Source organism: Rasamsonia byssochlamydoides (genome assembly GCF_041956645.1).
Source record: "Rasamsonia byssochlamydoides strain NRRL 3658 unplaced genomic scaffold VTN77scaffold_20, whole genome shotgun sequence".
Taxonomy (NCBI): Eukaryota; Fungi; Ascomycota; class Eurotiomycetes; order Eurotiales; family Trichocomaceae; genus Rasamsonia; species Rasamsonia byssochlamydoides.
The window spans coordinates 337,363-354,250 of NW_027192403.1; the positions used below are offsets into that span (position 1 = coordinate 337,363).

A 16,888-nucleotide genomic window follows, 5' to 3' on the forward strand; every position below is an offset into this window, starting at 1 on the left:
TCCCTTTTTCCTTGGTTCCTTTTTCCTTGTTTCTTTATATCAATCGCAGGTAGCTATCTTCAGGACGAATGTATTTGACTTGCATTAGGGTAAAACCGTGAAGCGCCATAGTTCAGGTTCTGAAACTATCAGCAGTTTCGTAGACTACTCCGTAGACTAATCATGACGGGCACCGCCACAAAGCTGTGCACACGTGACCCGAACGGCTGATGATCCTCCGCGGGCGGCCTTCCCGTCAACCAACAACATCCGTGAACAGCAGCGGTACCTTTCATCTATCATTATTGAGCATTTCCGTCTCCAGATCACACACATTCCCTCCAGTCTCTCGTCCCCCGAGAGACTGCTGATGAACGATGCGGTGGTTGCTTGGACCATGACCTATGGCCATCTCAGCACTTGCTTCCACATCCCCGCGTATGACATTATTGGCCCGTATTGACCGTGCCTGAACCAACCGTCTCGGAGCTTGCACCCAGCTCTGCTGGGCTACCTACCTTGTCCTCCACCTGCTGGAGGGGCCTTAGCGAGGTATCGATCGACCTGTGATCTCTGAAGCCTCATTCTCTACCTTCCGCACCATGTTTCAATTCTCTTCGCTGGTCCAGAAGGCCCAGTCCCTCATTGATCCGGCCAACTTCAATATCCCCACGATTACGTCCTCGGATCGCAACCCTTCCAAGGCCTCGCTGTTTCGCCAACAATTCCGCCTCCCGGACTCGCAAAATCCGTTACAGGAGGTCACTGCGGAGCTGATTCTCCCCGCTGCTCCTTCATCATCTGCGGCTACTCATGGAGAACGGGCCCGAGATGGGAATCGGTATACTGGCCGACTACACTTGAGTGAGCGCTTCCTGTGCTTCTCGACGCAACCCACGAGCTTTGCGCCCTCTGCCAGTCTTAGTGCATCGACCACTTTCACCGGTCAGACACATGGGACGGGCCCTTCTGGCAATGGGTTCACCCTGCCACTGTGCTCGATTCGCCGCGTAGAGCGACTCAACAGCCTGAGCCATGTCTTCTCGCTGGCGCTGACGACGTGGAACGGTGCGTTGGGGAAACAATCCTCCACGAAAGACCCTTCCTTCGTACCACAACGTTTTACCGTCCAACTGCTCGGGAGTAGGCAGGCCTGCGAGCGGTTTTGCGACGGACTGAAGAAAGGGCTGCGGGAGGGGATGAAAGAGATTGAAAATCTGCGCATGGTAGTGGCAGATTCCTATTCGGAGTACCTCTTGACTGCACCCAAGAAGGGTGAGGGTGAGGAGTCCGATCAGCCAGTGCGACAGCCGCCCGACGCTGGGTTGGGCATGGTCTTTCGCTATCCCGGAGATGCCCGTAAACTCAGAGATCGAAGCAAGATGAGGTTGTGGGCTGAGTATTTCAGGGGTACGTTGGTTTCATTTTCCCGTTTCTACAGATACGATTTCTTGAGTTGCATATTAACTTCGATATGTAGAAAATGGGCGCAACGTTACCCTCATCCGCCAGCCAACTTTCCATAAGCTTATTCGGGTTGGATTGCCCAATCGTCTTCGCGGGGAGATATGGGAGCTCACTTCCGGTTCTCTCTACGTTCGCTTGAGGTCACCTAAGCTCTACGAGGAGACCTTGGCGAAGTTCTCTGGCAGAGAGTCTCTCGCCATCGACGAGATTGAGAAGGATTTAAATCGCAGTCTTCCTGAATACCCCGGTTTTCAGCATGAGGAAGGTATCGGACGCTTGCGGAGGGTGTTGACGGCCTACAGCTGGACGAACGAGCAAGTTGGTTATTGCCAGGCGATGAACATTGTCGTTGCGGCTCTGTTGATGTAAGTCCCTTCGTTTTTGAACTAGGCGTTCCCATGTGCTGACTCCCGCAGTTATATGTCGGAGGCACAAGCATTCTTTCTGCTGTCGGTTCTCTGTGACCGTCTGCTTCCCGGATATTACTCGACAACCATGTACGGCACCCTGCTGGATCAGAAGGTCTTCGAATCCCTTGTAGAGAAGACGATGCCTGTCCTATGGGACCATTTGGTCAAGAACGATGTGCAGCTGTCCGTCGTTTCCCTGCCCTGGTTCCTTTCATTATATATTAACTCTATGCCTCTCGTATTTGCTTTCCGCGTCTTGGATGTATTTTTCCTCGAAGGGCCCAAGGTGCTTTTCCAGGTAGGGCTGGCCATTCTGCGGATCAATGGCGAGGAGCTCTTGGACGTGCACGATGACGGATCCTTCATTTCGATCCTCAAGTCATACTTTTCTCGCCTGGACGAGTCGGCGCACCCGCGTTCGGAGAACCCGAAATTGAGAGCGATCACACGGTTCCAGGAGCTGATGGTAGTCGCCTTTAAAGAGTTCTCGGGAATTACCCATAGTACTATCACCGAACAGCGCGCCAAACACAAAGATGCCGTGCTGGAGAATATCGAGAGTTTCGCCAAGAGAACCTCGATTCGGAATCTAGGACCGGAGAGCAAAAAACTGAGTGTGGATGATCTGGGAGCAATCTATGACCGCTTCTACGAGGTGCTCTACGATCAGGAGCAGAGGCAGAAAAAGCTCGCGGAGGAGAAGCAGCGGCAGGAGAAGAAGAAAATCGAGCGTCTCTCGATCTTGGGCCCTCCTGTCGACGCCGAGACTGGACGTGTCGGTCTTGGGCCCAGCCCTACCCATATGGACTACGACGCGTTCCGACAGTTTTTGGCGGTGACGGCGAAGTGGGCGATTGCCGATTCACCCAGTCAGTCGAGAAACCAGTCTGAGAAGGATCGGAACTCCAACTCAGGTGGCCGGGGCCGCAGCAAGTCTGATTGCAAGGTGGAGCCAGCGGACCACGAGTTCATGCAGCGGCTGTACCGCAAGTGGAAGACGGACGATGCTGAAGGGCTGAGCCTGCAGAATGTCGTCAATGGCTTGGCTCGTCTGAAGGGGACACGGGATATCATGAATTCAATAAACTACTTCTTCGACTTGTACGATGACAACGGAAATGGCCAGGTTGATCGGGAAGGTATTCTCCGGATGTCAGAGGCTCTGCTCTTCTTGTCGAGGCGAGGGTTTGATGGAGCTTTGACTCCAAGTGAATCGGCTGAGGATATTGTGGATAGCAGCCTGCCACCCGATCAAAGAGACAAGGTGAAACTTAGTGTTGATGAACGATTCCTCGGCAGTGTCAGTTCGTTCATCAGACGCTGCTTTGAATACGCAGACCCTAGCCACCCTCAAACCAATCAGCCTAAAGACAGTTCAAAGACGGATGAAGGCACAGAAAGTGCCACAGACAAACTAGACGCTTTTGCGATTGGCGATGATGATGATGAAGAGGATCTTCTCGAGGTGGACGAGAAGAAATCGGGCACGTCTCCATCGACCCCTGTCGTTTCGCCTCCCGGCCGAAGCACAACGGAAACCGCCAACGCAGCCCTGGACCCAAACAACCCATTGCACATCACTCTCCCGACCTTCCGAATGGTGATATTGGCCGACGAACTCCTCGAGCAGTTCTTCGAGTCTTTCTTCCCGCAGTCTTTCCACCTCTCCGATCGACCGAATCCCGCGTCCTTGGCACCCTCCTCATCACTTTCTCTGAACCTGACCACCTTCTCTAATATTGGCGGCGCCAAGCCGCAAGCTACTGCCATCTCGGGTGCAACCGTTGCCGGCGCGTCGGGCGGTATCGTCCCTCCCAACAAGGGCCTACGGGGAGTGTTGGACAACATCGTTTCTGATGGAATGCGCATGGCCGCCGAAGTCAAGAAGAGAATGGACGAGGCACAACGGGAGATGGAGCGGAACGCCCTGGGCCGGAACGAGGAGGATGACGACGACGAGGACGACGACGGCCGGGGCCCGATCTCCGCGACGACGCCCATGATCGGGGGCATCTCGAGCTGGGGCGCGGGCGCATACCCCATTGACCCTGAGCGTCGCAGCGTCCGGGAGCGAGACCGCGACCTGCTCGAAGGCGCCGAAGCGACATCTATACTAGATGGGAAAGAGGGCCATTACGCTCATCACCCGAGCAATGGTAGCTCTTCACATGGCGAGCCATCATCAAGTAGGACATCAGATGGTGATGGAGGAGGAGGAGAGACCCTAGTCAGCAAGGTGGAATTCGACTCTTAGTTAGGTCAGTCTTGTTATCTATTTATTATTTATGTATTCTGGGAATGAATGAGGATAGTGTTGTATGTATTTGTTTATTCCCCGTTTTTCTCTCTATCTCTGCCTTCCTTCCTTGTTGATTAATGGGCAGTGTGGTGGATAGGACGGTTTAGTCAGGTTCAGGGATCGATCAATCAATCGATTAATCAATCAGTCAATCTTAGCGTTTTTTAAGGGACATTACGTATGTACATACGCATCTGGATTGTTCTTCTTGTTTTATTTTTTTTTTTTTTGCTTTATTATTATATCTAATTATATCAAAGGAACCCAGATGACGGCGCAACACATGTATATATACACATGCATGTACTATGTACTGTACGTGAATAAATAAAATATTGCCCTGTACATATGTACAGGGCAATCAATAGTTCTAGAAGACAAGAAATATTTCATTCTTCTACCTATACGGCAAGGAATATAGGTAGGGAGCCCACCTGGAATTTAGTAGATAATATACATATATATATGTATATATATATCTAATATAAGAAAAGATGGTGAGGAGAAATATGGCAAGGAATATTATATTAATATACGGGTAGGGAGTCCCGCCTAGGAAGTAAGTAGATGATTAAAAAAATCACTAGTATAGCAGTATATAGTAGGTAGTCTAGAACACGTATTTTTTTTCCTCTTCTTCAAAGTTTAAGCCAGTTGAGCGAAGCGAGTCCTAAAACGCTTGTGTTGTATTATATATATATATATATACACCGACAAATGAAATGAAATGAATAATGATGGATGACTGACCTCGATGAATGTCGGAGACCGAGATCGATCATATGGCGAGGCTAACGACTGCTCTAATAATGTTCTGAAGAGTGGCCTTTTTCTTTTTTTAAGCCACCCCCCCCCCCCCCCCCCCCAAAATGTTCAGTAGATTTCCATCACTTTCCTTGTCGCAGGCTTCACAGCCAGATCGCAAGCTCCTTAAAGCTGACAGTAGCGCAATAGTAAGTAAAGTAAAGTAAGTAAATAGATAGATTATATGATGGATGGATGGAATGAATAAATAAATAGAATTGAACCGAACTGCAGGGGGAATCTCATCTCGTCTCATCTCGCCGTGCCTACATACCTAGATACGTAGATGCATGATGTACATACAGAGTATGGATTGCCGATTACCAAAAAAGATCAAAACAATCAAAAGTAAATAAATGCCGCCAAAGGTCATAGAAACATAATTCATAGACACATAGACACATCGTTGTTTTAGCCAAGGTTAACCAACAAGGATAAGAACGCAGATAGGTATCATCGGGGGCAATATGGCAAGAAGAAAAAAAGAAGAAGAAGAAGAAGAAGGAAGGAAGAAAAGACAAAAACAGGAAAAAAAATAGGAGAAACAAGAAGAACTGTAAATCAATGGTATCTTTTGTTACCGGCCAAGAAGAAATAGCGCGCTAGCCCGTTAGACGGGTTTAGAAAGGAAGAGCAAGCATGTTCATCGAAAGAAAAACAAAAAGCAGGATTTTTATATCCCGCTTGCCCTTTTTCCATCGTCATCTCATCAATCATGAATTCAGGTCAGTGGACATGATCTCATCGCATCGCATCGCATCGACAAAAGCAAACTCAATCATAACTGTCAACAAGGGCTACCTGCTAGTCCTTCTGGCCTTCGTTCTCGATCAGTTCCAGAATGAGCTGGCTGCGCTCATGCTCCGGGTGCTGCATGCAGATTTTGACGGTGCGGCCGGCGCGGGCCCAGTCGCTGGTCGATGATGTCTGACCATTAGCCCCTGACCGGGAGAAGCTGCTTGCGTTGAAAGCGCCGCTTCCCGTCCCGGCGATATTGCCGCCGTCGTCGAGACAGACGACGTTGCGACCCGGTATGACCTGCCGAAGACGCCCGTTCATCGCGTTGCGCACCTCGACAAAGTCTTCGTCGAAGAGGATCAAGAATCTCCCGTACAGGCACGCCGTGTGGGCACGGCCGACGAATTCCATCACCACGCTGCGGGAGACGTCGCCGTGCTTGTTGACGTAGACGGCACATTCGCTGTACGCAACCAAGAACTCACTCTCACTGAGTCGGAACATGCCCAGCGGTCGCAGATCTTTGATCCGATTCGCAATGCTTGTCAGGTACGGCTGCGCCTCTGGCGTTTCAGAGCGCAGGTTTGGCACAGACCAGGGCTGCTTCTTATCCAGGGTCAAAACTTCGATTCCACGCTGCGTAGAAATCGCGAGAGAAGTGTGGAACAGGTTGATGTTGTAACTCTCGGTGGGAATATAGAACTCATCATATTCACGGAAGAAATCTGTTTGGCGACGGCCCGGCAAAAACCGCGTCCGGCTCGTTGCTGACTTTTGGAGTACCGGCTCCAGGACCTGTACTTGTCAGTTAGCATGGCTGGCCATCATCCAGTCGATAGACAACTAGACAGACCTTGAACGTAGATGAAATGCCATCTCGCTTCTTATAGAAGACCAGAGTCCGATCCTTCATGTGACCAACCGCAAAGAATCCAACTTCGCGACTTCCAGACAGTTTCTGCGGTGCCCGCCGTGCAGATTCATGATGCGAGGTCTGCGAAGGCACACCACTGGGAGGGCATACAACGTCCAAGTGGTAAGCAATCAGCGATTTGTCTGCAATGACGAGCAGCAGGTTGAATTCTTCCAAAGCCGAAATCTGCGTGACCCGCACGATCGAAAGTGCCTGCTTGAACCAAAAAAAAAAAAGATTTCAGCTGCTATTCCTGACCTGAGAAAATCGGGGATCTGCTTACCCTCACCCAACCACGTGGGTCATTATAATCCGAGATATATACCCCATAATCAGTGCCAATGGCACACATTAGCCGTCCAGGCGGCTGTTCGAAGACCGTAGCGCAGTTGACTGCTGCTCTGCAGATGGGACTGGGCCGCAAATCTGGACTGACATACCTCGCTTCGACCTCTCTAATAGCTCGATCCAGCGGTGTACCCTTGATCATGACCATCTTAGGTCCTGGCGGTTCAGAATAGCCAAATGCCGTATCTGCCAGCACCCGCAGCCGAAACGGCTCGGCGTTCTGCGCAAACAGCGAGGCAGCGTGTTTGGTCTTGGCCTCGATGATCTTTTCACACCACTCCTGTCGATTCTGAATCGAATGTGCGAAAAGGGTATAGGTACCGGTTTTGCCCAGGTGCTTCACCTTGAAAGGATAGAGGATCTTATCATCCTTGGGGTTCTCGATGGTGGTGCTGGGGACAAATGACTTGCCTGAGGCTGCGCCTGCGGATCCGGTGGAGGTACCACTGTTCGCCTGCGCAGCGACTGGCGGAGGTGCAATGGCTGAGATGCCCTTCACTGAAGACTTCACTACCGGATCGTCGTTTGTGCTTTCCAGGACGAGCAAATCCATCGGAATAGGGAGTTTCGACACGTCGTAAACCTCATATCTCAAGGATTTGCTGACATCTCGGTTCGTCACGGCCTTAGCCAACACCAAATAGTGGTCGAATAAAACAGCATGGGTATCCACCAAGTTGAACCTCGTCCTCGTGCCGGGTCGTTGGAGATCGCCTCGGAAGATGATCTGCCGACCCAGATGCTCGAGGTTCAGTTCCACTTCCTTCTTCATCTCCGGTCTGAGTTGTAGTTTCGAGGCCAGCTCCATGAGGTCGACCTTCTTCGTCATCTCGCCCACCTTGTTGTCGCAATCCAATGCAACAACCTTAATCTCCTCGATGGCCTGCGCCAGATTGGTCTTCTCCTCCGAATCCTTCACCATGTTCTTGTGGACGGTTGACAACAGCAGAGTGTACCGCTGAATCCTGGTAATAGGCGCCTTGAGATAGGTATCCCAACTCAAACGATTGGACATTTTGTTGTCACGCGCTTGGTTGAGGAACTGCCTGAATAGCGGGTTCCGCTCGGCCTCCCTACGAACCAAGTAGTTCGCATGCGGAAAAGTAGCTGCATAGTCAACATACGTCGTCTTAGCTTTCCGAATCCATTCTCGGAAGATATCGCTAAAGCCCACGATGAAGGGGCCCTGTTCCTTTTGGCGATACTTCAACTGCGCGAGCAGATATTCCTCATTGACCTTCTTGACCGCGTCAACTTTGCCGAAGACATCGTTCAGAAATTTATTCAGGCGTTTGGGATTGATTATAGGAGGCTGCATCGTGGCCAATTGATCGCGGTACAGCACTCGCAATACGTCCAGCTGTTCGATATACGCATCTTCCGTGGTAACGATCTCGTGGAGGTTGTTCTGGCGATCAATCTCCTTCTTGGGATGGGACTCCCACACCTCTTTAGGCACGTTATAGAAAGTCACCCAGTCTTGCACTTTCTTCTCAGGCTCCATCATCTGAGTTTTGAGATTGATCTTCTTCAGCGTCCTCATGCAGTGATGCGAGTAGCAGCGACCGAAAACCTCGGTTTCCTGCACATGGAGCCGGGATGAATAGCATCCGCTGCCTGTAATTTGAAATAGAACTCCTGACAAAGTCCCCTGGCCGAACTTGACCCATTCCTCTTCCTTCACCAATGCTCCCTCGGCCAGCATGTTCTTGACGACCAAGGCACCCAGCGTTTCAGCATCAGCGGTGTTCATCGTTGGGACTTTGTGGGTGAACAATGCAACGATCGCATCGATGATGGCCTGCTCTTTGAGATCTGTTTCATCCTCGCTCAGTTCTCTGACCCAGGCAACAATAGCGCTGAGCGCCCACGGTTCTGAACATTTCCGGAACTGTTCAGACGACAGCTTAGCGGGATTGAACTTCTTGCGTCTGCCCGCAGGAATGGTGGGCAAGTCGAGGGCGATGGCAGTCGGTTCTGGGCTTGCATTGTACCCGAGAGTACCAGCCGGCTGCCGCAGGAATTCCTGCTGTTGTTTGTACCTGGCGCGATCTGCATCGGTTTTGGACCTGGTGGGTGGATCTGTACGGGGCGTGTTACTGTGACTCGACAAAGACGTCGACCGCGGGACTGGAGACGGGTTGAGTAGTGACTGTCTGCGCGAGTCTGGGGAACTGGGCTGCGGAAGAGGTCTATACTGTTCATACGCTTCCACGTCACCTTGTCCCTTATTCGGATACGTCCCAGCTGGGATCAAATGCGGCAGAACGTTGGCGTTGTCGACCGGTTCGACAGGAGCAGGAGGGAGTGGCCGCATACCCGGGTGGAAGAAGAGATCACCCATCTCTGTCTTTATCGGGCTTTGGCTTCCCGATCGATCCTCGCCATCGGGCATCGACAGGACACCTTCTTCATCGCCATCGTCGAAGCTCAACCTCCGGGGAAGGGCCCCCGGTTCTGACAAGCCCCCAGTACCACCCGTGTCCACTCGCGCACTGGTGGTGGAAGGGTACGGGAAGGGGTGGATTGACTCTTCAGTTGTAAAAGGATAATCATGCTCATCAGTGTAATCTGCTCGTCCGTCCGTGGATCGATCCGAGCTTCTCACCGACCCTGAAGCGGTAACGATCTTGTCATGCACGGGCGCATCCTGGGATAGCTGGTCTGAACCCGGGGTCGGTTCGTCACCGTAGTGCATATGTCCTTGGTAACCTCCACCGTACAGAGCAAGATCGTAGTGGGCGTAGTCACTGTCGCTGCCCGTCTCTTGGTGCGGTGGGGAGGGCAGCGGATCCGATGTCTGCAATCCGTACGTACTGAAGACGGAGGCTGAGGTGCCACTGCGCGCTCGGTTGCGCAGGCGCTCCGCTTGCGCCCTCTCCTCTTCGTCTGCCATCTGCATCATGGCAAGACCAGCCGCAGCTTCGGCGTCACTCTCATCACTGTAGGCATCATAATTCACATACTGGCCCGTACCCGTCGCTATGCTGCCATTGGTGTGGGTGTGCTGCTCGTCAGGAGATAGGTGCAGCGTCGACATTTCAGGTGAAAACAGCGGAGCAGGTTCATCGGCATCCGGAATATGCTCACTGTGTCCTATATGAGATGCTCTTGCACCACTGCCGGGCCGTATGCTGACGGGCCGCCCCCGCATTACGGCGGCCTCCACCTCCTTCATCAAGTCCTCATAGCCCATCTCCTCTTCCGGCTTTCGCCTTAGGCTTCCAAAGCCATCCCGTGCCCCTGAAAATGAAGGTTCGTCCTCCGCATCGGGCGGAGGACCGGGAAGAGGTCGGGCCTGTGGATGTCGATTGAGGGTATCTGTCCGCCGCGGAGAGGACGAAGGTGGAGTCGGATAAGTTGGGGAAGCCACCGATCCTCTCATCGAAGACTGCGACACGCTTGACCTCTTCCCGTACAACTGATCGTCGTGCGACAGATGGGCTGGAGGTTCTGGTGGGTTCTCTTGGATCACCGAAGTGGGCTCCGCCGTAATGGGCGTTGTTGGAAAGTAGGATGACGTCTGTGATCCGCGAGAATGCTGTCGTGAAGGAATCGAACCTGAGCCCGTGCTTTGGTAAGGTGGCCCAGAAGCATACACAGGAGATGCTGGGCTTTGGCTGTGGGCAGAAGATCGACGAGGTACAGCCGGGGAGCTGGTCTGATGCGTTTGAGAGTAGCCATACTGCGGATTCGCTGAGGAATCAGAGTAGTATGTAGACGGACGAGCGCCGTAGGGATGATCTGGACCACGAGGCGGGGGTGGAGGAGGCTGCATTTCCGGCGACGGAGGCCCGTACTGTGTCGCTGCAGACTGACCATATCGTTGCGACGCGGCAGTCGACTGGCGTTGGACGTTTGGAGATCCATAGGTCCCAAAGCTGGTCGACTGATACGCAGCGGGATTATATGGGTGGTGCGGCTGTGTGGCATTGCTGTATGCGTTGCTGATCCCGGTGTATGCCTGGGGATTGTAGGTCATTGGTTGCGACAGGGAATGAGGACGGGTGTACTGCTGGGGGTTGTAAGTCGATGGATTCGGCGACGTGGACGACACAGGAGGATGATAAGGCTGGTAGCCGGAGACTGCAGAAGAGCCATGAGACGATGCGCGGCTGGGCAGTGATTGTTGCGAACTGCCCGCGGAGAAGTGCGAGTGCCTCGATCCAAGGCTGTTCTGGGCCGTACTGGTGAGATTGTTGTAAGCGCCTCCTCCTACAGGACGACCCTGCGCATATCTAACACCATCATCTGAGGCATTGCGGCCATGGCGGCCGTCGAAGTAACTGGCATCATCCCCAGCAACATAGCTGGGAACCCGTCTGAGCTGATGCGGCTGGTCTGGGGAGGGGTGAGGAGAGTAGGCGACATATTGGGAGGAATACGGCGTCGTCTGCGATGGAGGCGGGGTGTTGTTATTCCGGCTGTAGTAGTGGTACTGTGCCATGGTGAATGATCACGACGTCTTTCTAGTATTATGACTCTTGACAGTATCGATGATCTGGGGGCGTCGCAGGCTGCAGTCGAGTAACGCGTGGGGCTCGGACCGACGGTAGGCGAATGGAGCAGTCGCGCGACTGGAGCACTCAAGCGAACGATTGATGACTGTGTGAAGAAGCTGGAGAGGAGTTAACCGGGCTCCTCGTGAGGGTGGATCGCGGCAGATCGTCCAAGACTCATCCAGGCGTAAGATCGTGAGCGCAAATCAAAAATCGTCAGGGAAAACGATCGTTGCGGTGCGTGGCATCCCCGCTGTAGTCACAGAACTCCTTCTTGAACGATCAGGACGCGAAATCGATGCTCAAAGGAGGATTTGGGATAAACGAGTGAACGGAACCGATCAGCGAGGCAGAGGGTGACCTGGGTAGGATCGTGGCAGAGTCGAGATTGTCTCTTGGCGCAGGACAAGAGCCATGAGTAATTAGCACAGGAAGTTGGGCAGGACAAACTAGGTAGACTGCGCCCCGATGCGCCCGCCCGATACCCACGAGGTTAGTGATTATTTAATAGGAAATTCACAAAACAGGCGCGAACAGCATGGCTTTAGTTTGAATCGGGAGACTTGGCGTGGCAGACCCGCGCTCCAAGGCTTAGTCTGAGGCTTCTTGTCAGCTGGCAGCACCTCATCTGCTAGGGTAATCCATTATCCACCCAATTGATGGCTGGTGTCTACTGACCCAGCACTATGCGTTTTTTCTAACGGAGTCAAGGCTATCAAAATAGCGGCAACTGTCCCGTGAGCAGGCCATCTTTGCTGTACGGAGAACCTTAATTGATTTCCGGAGTCCGAACGCGCGTTCGCTCTCTCTCTCTTCCCCGCGGTTGCGCCCGTTCTGTGACACGGAACCCCTCCGCAACAGATGGTCTGTGTTATCTTCCTATCTTGTCATTAATATTGTGGATGACCAACTACACCTTTTCTTCTACTCCGTACTCTCCCTTCCGTGTCAGTCGCTGTGAAGATGGAGCCATCACCTCGATGTGCAGTTCAGTTCAACAATCGCATTATTATTCTCCAAAATGATGCTATGCTGCCTGTGACTGGTGCAGGGTCGGGTTCCAGCTCGCTATGACGGTGCACGGACCTCGTAATTATATTAGTCTTGGATCCATACAGAGTACAGTGCACATTGATCTAGTTAGAAATGCTAGATTTACTTCGTCCTGTGGAAAAAGAGGCTCGATAAGATATTGCTACTTTCTTAATAGATATGAAGACCCATGCTCGCTGCGGTGCTGCCGATCAACAGGGAGAAGGGAGTCTGAGTCAATGTAATTGCCGCCCGCGTTCCCCGCAATATGAGCGATGGGCTTGGCAGGAGAAATAATATTTCAACTTGGAAATAAGGCAAGTTTCTGAGAACATGAAAACAACCACGACAGAAAGGAAGAGAAAAAAGACATCTTAACAAATCCCACCCTTTACCAGCGCCTATCATGATACCCCGCATGGCCCCACTGCATCAGAAGATAATCAGATCCTCTAACCCCCGAGAACGCCTCGACCCGCCAGACCGAGAACAATGAAAAGTGAAACTAATCACCAGGGGGTATCATAAGGGACTTAGAACCGTGACGCCCGCTAAGGAAGAAGGTATGTTGGAATAGAAACACAAAGCCTCCAGCAATGATCTCATCAATACGAAACGTAATGACAAGTAATGATGACAAATGGGTCATCGCAAAAAGAAGAAGACAGTCAAAAGCTGTGGGAAAGCACAAGTCGCGGTGAATGATTCGGGATAAATGAGGAATCAAGTCCAGAGGACAAAGCAGGCGACTCCTTGGTCGAAAAGAGATTGCAAGAAGAAAGACAGAAGTCAAGAGCTTTCACAAGATGGCAGCGTTGTGAATAGCCGGCGTCGGACGTGAAAGGACATCACGATCAGATCAGACAAACAGCTTACTGGCCAAGTTGATGGCATGAAGAAAGACGTCAACAGCTCTTTATCAAGCTGTTGAAAAGAGACGGCTTCGAGTTGAATGTTGCTGCGTGTTGTAAGATATCAAGATCCGAGGACAACTCAAGCCAGTGCACAAGGCAGGCGAGAGGAAAAGATAGGCTCACTGGCCGTGAAATTTGGAGAAGAAAGAAGTCAAGAGCTGTTCGTCGAACTTTCGTAAAACCCAGTACCAGATTCACAAGGTATCAAGATCAGTGCAAGACAGGCCTCTCACTGGCCGTGATAGACTTCATCGGGACCAAGTGTGAACTCTCCCTTGTGAAGGTCCTTTTGTTCTACCTGATCTGGTTTGATGTACCGCGATGTCAAGGCGAAGCGAAGTTTGTTTTCTGGAATGACGGAGTGCTGGGATCTTGTCAGCCTGGCACACGCACATTGAGGCAGGTACCGGTCTTGCCTCGTAATACTTTTGCATCTCTGCGCCGTGCATGACCACAAGGTCTCCGTGGTGAATCTCCATACTGATAATTGGAGCTCCCTCTCTCCGCTTCATACTCTTGATGATCGCTAGACGACGTTCGTTGTACTCCTTTTGGGTAATCTCTTTGTTCGTAAACTTGGTCTTCAAGTCTTTCCGCTCGTCGTACTTTTCACAACCAGGGAGCACGATGTCCTCCGGGAGGAGCTTCTTTGACGCGGAGCAGCCTCGGAAATATTTATCCTTCAAACGGATCTTCATGGTGGCTTTCGCTCCAAGGGAGAGAGTTGCGATCGTCGGACCGAGAGATGATTCGCCATCGTCATGGTACTTAGGCAACGTCAGAAAGGAGGAATTGTAAGGATTGATGTCACACATACGCCAATGGACATTTCTTCAAAGTACGCCAGAGCCAACAGCTCATTTGGGGGCAGAAACTCATCACCAGCCGCAGTGACAGCTTGCTCCGTTGCCCAGGTAAGACGGCCAAATGCTCGCATGATCTCTGGTGGTGCTTCATCAAATCCTTTGGAATCAACGGAGACAACATACTTATACGGCATGCCCTTTAGGGTTATGTTAGCTCGATGTCCACAGTGAAACCAGAGTCGAGAGACATACGTAGTTGACAGCGAAATGTGATGTTAGGGTACCAGCAACTATTGCTGTCAGTGAGTCATAGCAGTCAAAATACAACGGGAGAGTAAACTGATACTCACCGACGCTCTGCTGTAGAGGATAGCGACGAAGCCCAAGATCGACGAGCTGCAACTGCCTGAAGAGATCATTCGGCCCATTAGGCTGAGTGAGAACTTCTCTATTTGCGACAAAGTGCGTCACAGTGCCGATGTCCTTGAGTTCGTATGTGAATTTCGTATATGGTCCCGAAAACTCGCGCTTCGGCTGGATCAACTTGGGGTTGACAAAGACAGCGCGTTGGATGGCACCCATTTCGAAATCTGAAAGGACTGACCGCAAGGACACCGGAGGCGTATTCATCATCTTTTCAAAAGCACAGGCGGTGGCGTGCCCCGTGGGGTTGTTGTTGTTGTTGTTGTTGTTGTTGTTGTTGTCGACGTTGTTGTTGTCGACGTTGTTGTTGCTCAGAGGATCGGTGCATTTCCAGCCTCTCCAGAATCTCCGCGATATACATTTGTGACAGTCAGGGCAGACGATACCTTTCCAGGCAATACGAGAGAAGCCGCTGTCTATATCTTCCTCTGGAATGGTTGAGAGGAGATCGGGGACGAGACTATAGTGAGGCCGAATTTCCTCATCAGGGGGTTCACGAGCACTCAAGAAGAGAGGATGGTAGGTCAGATTGGCGGGCGGAGAGGAGCCATTGACGGTCCAGAATCGAGAGCATGAAGGTTGGAGACACATCCAGCCCTCATTATATACACGCATGCTCGACACGGAACATTTGGGGCAGACCTGACTGTCCGGCGGCGAGAACTGACGTTCACTCACCGGCAGAGGATCTGGAGACCCCCTGGCGGCCCACCAACTCTTCTGCTCGAGATCCAGTTTCTGGAAGCGGATCTTTGCGCCGGTTTTCGCGCCCATCTTCTCGTACCAGATATGGGTGATCCGGAAGTAGCCCATCACGTTATATCGGTGAGGCAATTGCCTCCCCAGCACCGGGTTACGATCCCCTGGAGAGATATTAGCAGACAGAATTAGAGACACCATGATGAGAAGTGACAAACCAATTATAAGCCCCACGGGGAGCTTCACCGCCTGGCTATTTATATAGGACGCCACGTTGCGGTTGGAGTCATCCTGGTCCCTCAGGAGGATGAGATTGCCGTTGGTGTCCTTTTCGCAACACCCGCCGCTGTAGGAGTCAGCAAGACTGTGGGAACGGCTGAAAGCAGAGGAACTTACATTCTGGTGATGACGATTTCGTCATCGATATAGGCCCGGGAGCCGCTGTCGGCGTCTAAGAGGCAGCCGTAGCTGAGCTCCCCAACGTGGTACGCCCCCCCCTGGACCGAGCGGAACCAGGGGAGGGCGTCGCAGAGGTCGGGACGACACTAGATGGAGATATGCAGTCAGCATATAGAACTCGTCATACAAGGAGATGGATTCACATACCTCTGCCCACGCTGGGGGCTCGCTACAGACGGGCTCCCGGCCACCGCGTACCTCCCCGGCCTCTAGAGTGTCGTTAGCACGTACAGATTCTCGCCAAGAAAGTGAGTCATCAGAAAATAAGGCACCAAGTTGCATGTCAACAGCAGAAATGTCGAGGGAAGAAAGGCAGGAGCTTCTGAGAGCCGAGGGAGATTGTCGTGGTTCACAATAGAATGAACATGATATGACTTACCTCCCCCTCGGGCCCGTTTAGCCTCGGGCCCCTCCTGGGCGAGCTTCCTCTTGACCATTTGGGTCTACGAGATGTGAGCGCAGGACGAAAACAGTGCTCAGAAGGTGGATAGGAGGAGTAAAGAGCTGGAAGTAGATTGAACGCGGGGGAAGAGCACGAGAATCTCACCGTCGTTGTGCTGGTCAAGTCAGAAACGAATCGCCGATCGAACACGGTGAACCCGGGAGGAAGAAAGAGAAGGAAGGGAAGAGAAGGGGATGGAGGGACGCGGGGATGGGAAGGACACGTTTCTGAAAAGCGCGTCAACGGGGGAAGGAGGGGTAGTCACGGGCTGCCTCGAACTTCCCGAGATTCAGCAACTACAGAACGTGATTAGGAGACGTTTGAGGGAGATCACGGGGGCGCGTGTGCAGTGATGGCTGGGTCCAGGCCGTGAAGTGGATTCGGACAGCAGCGGGGGGAGGGGGGTAGGTAAAGAGAGCAACCGCATTGAAGAACCTTCACGCGAACAGAGACGGCGAAATGGTCGTTGGGCTCGTGCAGAACAACAACACAGGAAAAGAAGATGTACGTACCTATATATCCCCCCAGAAAGCCGTTAGCAATCCTGATACTCGACAGGCAGCTGATGCCCATGTGATCATGGAATGACTCAACTAGAGGCAGGGCAGGGGTGAGTTAGCTTACCTTTATATTATATTATTATTATTATATATTAT

At 52.0% G+C, this 16,888-nt stretch overlaps 3 protein-coding genes across 3 annotated transcripts; 1 reads left to right on the forward strand and 2 right to left on the reverse strand.

Moving 5' to 3' along the window:
* Window positions 1–581: 581 nt before the first annotated feature.
* Window positions 582–4,110, forward strand: VTN77DRAFT_2991 (uncharacterized protein; the record flags this gene model as incomplete). The annotated part of the gene is made up of 3 exons (XM_069418891.1): window positions 582–1,389; window positions 1,460–1,811; window positions 1,863–4,110. The coding sequence occupies 3 exons, from the start codon at window positions 582–584 to the stop codon at window positions 4,108–4,110; spliced, it is 3,408 nt and encodes a 1,135-aa protein (XP_069279049.1).
* A 1,653-nt stretch (window positions 4,111–5,763) lies between these two features.
* VTN77DRAFT_2992 (uncharacterized protein) lies at window positions 5,764–11,405 on the reverse strand (the record flags this gene model as incomplete). Its single annotated transcript, XM_069418892.1, has 3 exons — window positions 5,764–6,492; window positions 6,551–6,823; window positions 6,894–11,405. 3 exons carry the CDS (start codon window positions 11,403–11,405, stop codon window positions 5,764–5,766), a joined length of 5,514 nt encoding a protein of 1,837 aa, XP_069279050.1.
* Window positions 11,406–13,632: 2,227 nt separating this feature from the next.
* VTN77DRAFT_2993 (uncharacterized protein) lies at window positions 13,633–16,227 on the reverse strand (the record flags this gene model as incomplete). Its single annotated transcript, XM_069418893.1, has 9 exons — window positions 13,633–13,767; window positions 13,820–14,170; window positions 14,221–14,406; window positions 14,462–14,499; window positions 14,560–15,495; window positions 15,550–15,677; window positions 15,728–15,876; window positions 15,938–15,999; window positions 16,170–16,227. The coding sequence occupies 9 exons, from the start codon at window positions 16,225–16,227 to the stop codon at window positions 13,633–13,635; spliced, it is 2,043 nt and encodes a 680-aa protein (XP_069279051.1).
* Window positions 16,228–16,888: the final 661 nt, after the last annotated feature.